The 6000-nt window shown below is 56.0% G+C and overlaps 1 protein-coding gene across 3 annotated transcripts in view; it reads right to left on the reverse strand.

Moving 5' to 3' along the window:
- The window catches only part of TUB (TUB bipartite transcription factor), an 83487-nt gene that overhangs the window by 17271 nt on the left and 60216 nt on the right, over window positions 1-6000 (reverse strand). The window contains exon 1 of one of the 3 annotated variants that reach the window (XM_029956209.1): window positions 5874-5979. The exons of the other annotated variants lie outside the window; for them this stretch is intronic. Within the exon in view, the coding sequence (XP_029812069.1) occupies window positions 5874-5911 (38 nt within the window). The 5' untranslated portion in view covers window positions 5912-5979. Of the gene's footprint in view, window positions 1-5873; window positions 5980-6000 lie in introns of those variants that run through there. 3 annotated transcript variants of the gene reach the window in all.

Here is a 6000-nt window from a genome sequence, read left to right on the forward strand (position 1 = left end):
ACCTTCCTTTCTCACCAACACTCCCCAACCCTCGCCTGCCTGATGGACACTGTTCTAGGCGGCACTAAATGATAACCACAGAGGAGACAGTAATGGCTTTTTAACAACTCGGGCTCCAATTATGGAACCACTGCCAAGCCCAGACTGCCAGCTCCAGCCCTGCCAGGAGACAGGACACTGACGGATGAGCCCGCCCGCTCACCCTGGTGGCTCCTTCATTATAGGTGCCTCCTATGGTGGACCAGACCCAGATGGGGAACCCAGGAAAGCCCCGGCCACTGGCTCCCGAGGCTCAGAGAAACCCAGGCTGCGGTGTCCATCAGTCCATCCACTCTGCTCAGGGCCCACCAAGTGGCCCCTTCAGCTCCATGCTCCCTTTGCTTCCCCCCAGATGCCCAACAGATACCTGGAGAGAAAACTGTGCTTGACAACAATTGAGAACAGGGGCACTTCTCCCACAGGATGGAAACTCCAGACAGGACAACACACTTACAGAGCTGGTTCTCCGCCTCTCATCTTAGACGCCTCCCCACAGGCCCAGCTTACCCACCAGAGCTAACCAGAGGCCTGGGGGCCAGGCTACCCAGGGACAGGCCCATACTCCAAGGCCAATTCGCCTTCCCCTTTTATGCCCTCATTCCTTCCACTCCGTCACAGTGGAAACTGTCTCTGCTGGACTCAGGGAATCAGGGAAATGGCCTGCCAGGGGAGGTAAGACCAGCCGGGGGCCAGGTTGCAACCCCTGTCCCCAGTGCCAGGCTCCCCTACCCCCACCCCAGCACACCATCTGTGGCTTCTGTTGCCTAGTGGCTGCTTGGAACATCATGGAAACACAGTACGAGTGGGAACACGGGGAGCCCCAGAAGGAAGAAAGTAACACTGCGCACAGGAGGCCCGGCCTCCCAGGATGGACCCTCTCCGTTCCGGCCTCTGGCTCCCAAGCTTCGGCAGGCACCTTAAAACTGCTACGGCACTGGGCCCTGATTTGGTAATTCAAAACTGCTGGGGAGGTTACCCCAGAATCAATCCATCACTGCACTCTCTTTTAAAGCAAGAAACTATACGTAGGTGATTCTAATGCTCAGCCATGCAAATGAGGACCACGAGCCACAGCTGGTGCTCTCAAAAGAACAAGAAAGAAATTGGAGAGCTGCTGGAAGTATGCAAATGCAGCCTTATGTTCAAATGGGGGAAGGAATTATAGTCTGCAGATCAACGAGTCTTACGTAGGCCCTGGGATAAGATCACAGGACAGGCGAACTGAGTGGCTAGAAGACCCAGGGACCTAGAAGCAAGCCCAGTCCGCTAGCAAGTCAGGGTACCTGCCCCCAGACCTATCAAGGGAAACACGAGGACAGCAGAGCCAGACTTCCATATGGATTCACAGGGACCGGTGATGGTCACCCGGGGGGGGGCAAGATGAAGCCACGTGAGTGACATGCTCCTCCAATGAGACATTCAAAGGTTTTTGCAACAATGGGGCATGCCATAGTCAGAGATTTCCAGCATCCTGCTTGCCCTGGTTGGCGTGTTTACTGCAGACCTAAAGACAAGGCAGGCCTCTCAGCAGACTTCCAGGGGACGCAAAGTACAAGTGATACTAAACTGTTCATTAAGACAGAACTTCAGGGGCACCTGGGTGGCCCAAAGCATGATCTCCCGGTTTGGGAGTTCGAGCCCTGTGTCAGGCTCTGTGCTGACAGCTTGGAGCCTGTTTCGGATTCTGTGTCTCCCCCGCTCTCTGACCCCCCTCCCACCCTCCATCCCCACCCCCACCCCGATGCTCGCGTTCTCTCTCTCAAAAATAAACATTAAAAAACATTTTTTTTAAGACAGTAGGACTTCAGAAGACACTGGAGAGCTAGCAGAGTCTAACCAACAGAAACCTAACAGGAGAAGGTCACATCTCATATGTGGGTCCCCAAACCTAGGACTTCCCCACAGGGGCAGAATGGGGGAGACAGGGCTTGAAATCAGCCTTATGAGACTCTGGGGTTCTGTTTACAAAGGCCTCAATGTGACTAGTCAGTGAGCCAAAGCCATCCCTCAAGATGGTGAGGAGTCAAGGTCAGCCATGGGACCAGGGGCCCCGGGCCAGGAAGTACAGTCTCCCTCTGCTGCCATGGGACAGGCCTCCATGGGACAGGCCACACCCGGCGGGCCGCAGGTGTGCTGTGTTGGCAGAGGGCAGAGACCAGCCTGAGGGTACCCCCAGGGTGCCTGCTCCCCAGGTCCACTCTATCTCCCCTGTGTTCTCTTCTGCCCTAAGCAACACCAGGAAGCTTTCCCAAGGAGGTTTGGGCTGGGAGTGGAGAGAGACTCTGCTCCTGGCCCATGCCACCAGAGGGCAGAGCGGCAGGCCACAGTGTCCAGGGCACCCGAGGCTTCCCACATAGGCAACACTGAAAGAGTCTGGTCTTGCTCGGTCAGCGGTCATTCCACTCTCCAGAACGCACAGTGAGGAAGTGGTGGGCGGACTCAGCAAGAGCCAAGAGGGGGGAACACCCTGAGGCATGTTGAAGCTCACCCCAAGAAAGAACTCTCTACTGGTCGCAACCATCTGATGGCGGGCGACTGCAGAGAGGATTCACACAGAGGGCTGGACAGTAAGGGCCCTTCCAGCCGAGCTCCTCATTCTCTAACCTAGGCCCCCACTCTTCCAGAAGTATTCCTTTTCCTGAGAGGGGAGTGCCTACATCCCTCGGGTGTGCTGACAACTGGGGTGTGGAGCCAGGAAGGCTGGGAAGTCCTGAAAGCTATCCGGGGATGCCACTGTGATTCAAAGCAGCAAGGCATCTTGTCTATGCTGGCTCATGCCAGGCACCCAGCCAAGAACCACATGAGGTCCCTGCTCTCCAGGAGTTCAGGGCCTGGCTGGAGGGACACCAGACAGTGACCGCAAGACCATGCAGACAGAGCCCTGAGGACAAGCCGGCCAGTGCTCCTCGCTCTGAACGCCCCACTTGCAGCTCATCGAAGGTTGTGAAGTCAGGAATGAAGGGCATTTAATACTCAAGGGCAACACAGATGGAGAGAAGATGGCAGAAATGGAAATTATTACTAGTAATAACAGAAACAGATCAAAAGGCACAACACTATTCCAATTGTTCAACTTTATAAACTAAATGGCTCCCTTCTGGGTCAGAATGGGAGATTAATCCATAATCGTTATCAACTGAAACACAATTACCCTTAAGAAGATTATCACCAACTGGCGTCACTTTGAAGAAAACGAGCCAGGCCTAGGGAACGCAGGTGCAACCGTAACAGAGGGAATGAAACCCCCACCAGGAAAGCTAACAAGAAATCGACCAGCTTCTCTCCCCCAAACCAAATGACACATTCCAGTTCTGACATGCTGTGACACCGGGGAAAACCTCACAACAAAGCGCGTGCACACGTACCCATCCCCCTCGCCTGCAAGGAAACTGCCTTGCCAATCTTCTGCCCCAGTTTTCTGTGATCACACAGGCATGCGGCTTTAACTGCAATCAGCAGCCCAGTTAATGCAACGAGGCAATTTGCATCTCTTCTTCTCAGTCCGGGTCTCCCCATTCTGGAAGTCGACACCCAAAGTCCAGTGCTCGCACAGGTGCAGTGCAGGCACGTGCCTCTCGGCAAGGCACAAGGGATTCGGGCAACTTCTGACTATAGCCTGCTCCCAGCTTGAGACCCACCCTCTCAGCCACAGAGGAAAAAGGCAGGGGTGACAGAGCAATGGGACAGCAAGCAGGCAGGGTCTGCTGCCAAGCTGCGCCTCAGCGAGCGATAGGCTGCCAGGGTGATAGGACTGTGTGCTCCAGGCACAGTGTGCAGGCCCAAGAAGGCAATGGGGCAATGGGGCGGCTGGACCTAGGCTGCAGCAAGTGCCAACTCCCTCCTCGAAGGATACCAGCGCCCTGGGCACTGGAGGACAACGCCACGTCCCAGAGACAGACCCACCTCTCCAGGGCCCCCTTTCCTAGAAGCAGGATTAAGCACCCCCTATTTGAGGCAGACTTTCTCTAACACCTGTGCATGCACTCGACAGACGCATTGCTTGGTCTTTGGCTCCTGGGAGGAGCTTCCTTGAACCATGATCCGGCCTGCCCCCCCCCCCCGCCCCCCGTCGGCCAGACCCTAAACACACCATCGTATCTACAGATACAAGTGCTGTCCCCTCCCCCTCCCTGAGTCTGTGGCCACCACCTGCCACCATACTCATCCTTCCACAGCACTAGAGGCCACTTAGCCCATAGGCACTATCCCAGGCACCTCTGCTAGGTGACGAGAAAAAGCTAATGACACTCCTTGGGGCTGTACCGTCTTCTAGAAAGCCCTCAGTACAGGTGTGTCAAGAAAACCAAGATGTTCCAGCAGTGACCTGTGTCCCTAGCCTAGATGCCCAGTGTAGGGTAGCAGCTCTGGAGTCAGCAAAGCCCCAGTCTCCTGATAGAAATATCTCCCTGATATACGGGAGACTCTGAGGTGTGGCTGCATTATGTCTTCAGGAAACCCCATGAGTGACTCGTGGATTTGTGCACGTGTATATGTTGGTGGAAGGAGCAACACAAATTCTAACTTGGGAAACCCTAAAGCCCCCAAAGGAGCTGAGATTAGAGACCACAATTCTTAAGAGAAACCCTGAATCCCAGACCAGTTGACAGGTGCTTGTTTGCAGAAGGATCTGCTTTTAACAAGCCTCAGGCAGTTTCAGCTGGTTTTCATTTTGGATGCTATCTGGACAGACTCAGAAGAGCTCGGTCCTAAGTATTTCCTATCAGTGACTGGAATCAGGTCCCTCCCCAAGGGCTGGCTGTGTTACAAGGCGGGTCCTGAGGGTCTGTTCCTACAACCCACGGGCCTGTGCACCTAAGCAGGCGCTAACACAGTGGACCCTAGCAGTCCAGCACCCATTTTACACACATGCCTCTCTGGGAGGCCTAGAGACCGCCCCGTAGCCCATGGCAACCAGGAGCCAATAGGTGGCCAAGGATCTGGCGCTGTCATGACGATAAGCTCTATTCCGGTGGTAATGGAGAATGGAGTGCATGGGGGAAAGGCCTGCACCTGTGTGAAACCCCCAACACCTCTCCCTCACCCGGACCTCCACGCGTGTCACAAAGCCCAGCTGTCCTTAGGACAGATCAGAGTCTGGGAATACAGAGTGGCTGTGCTTTCATGAGTGTTCTTATGCATGTAAAGGCAATTCTGTGTTGTGAGTTGGTGTGCGTACAGGTACAGATCTGTTAGCAAGTGGATTTCTGAGTAGTATCTGTGAGTGGGTGGCAGGTATTGTCCAAATACAGGATGTGTGTGTGCCCAGGTAGTAGTACACCCGTGTGAGCCCAAGAGTCAGTGTGTGGAGACGTACAGGGTGCATGTGTATATGAGCAGCTGGTGATCTTGGTTCAGAATAACTGTCTCCAGGAATTCATGGCTTTGAGTGTGTAAACCGACCAGCAGGAGCATCTTTGGCCGAATGCACCCACGGGGTGGGGGGTGGGGGGTTGCATGCTTGCAGCTGTACGGGGTGTCTGTCCATGGCTTCACTGGCATGTGACCCGGTGTGCCTGCGCCTAGGAAGGGGCTCAGAGCAGTGCGTTCCTCCCCCAGGCGGCCACATGGCGCTGCCCGACCCAACAAGGGCCCACACAGGCCCAGAGCACTGGCCCCTTCCAGCAACCCTGGCGGACAGGAGATGAAGCAGGGCAGGCGGGTTCAGTCCGCCCGGGGCCCAAAGTTGGGGTAGGAAGGTCCAACGCCTCCAGTCTGCAGCGCTGGATGGGATGGATATAGGAACCCTGCGCCCCGGGTCGCCCTCTGAGCTGAAGGGTGGTGGGACGGGCCCGCGTCCCGGAGCTGAAGGGGAGGTGGGATGGGCTCCCGCGTACCTGTAGGGAATCCAGTCGGAATGCGGCCTGGAAGTCATGTCTCCCGGGGGCGGGGCGGCGGCTGCGGCTCTGGAAGCCGAGGCGAGCGGGGGCCGGCGCGGGGACCCTGCTCAGCTCCCGGGCCGCC

Source organism: Suricata suricatta, chromosome 11 (assembly GCF_006229205.1).
Source record: "Suricata suricatta isolate VVHF042 chromosome 11, meerkat_22Aug2017_6uvM2_HiC, whole genome shotgun sequence".
NCBI classification, from domain to species: Eukaryota; Metazoa; Chordata; class Mammalia; order Carnivora; family Herpestidae; genus Suricata; species Suricata suricatta.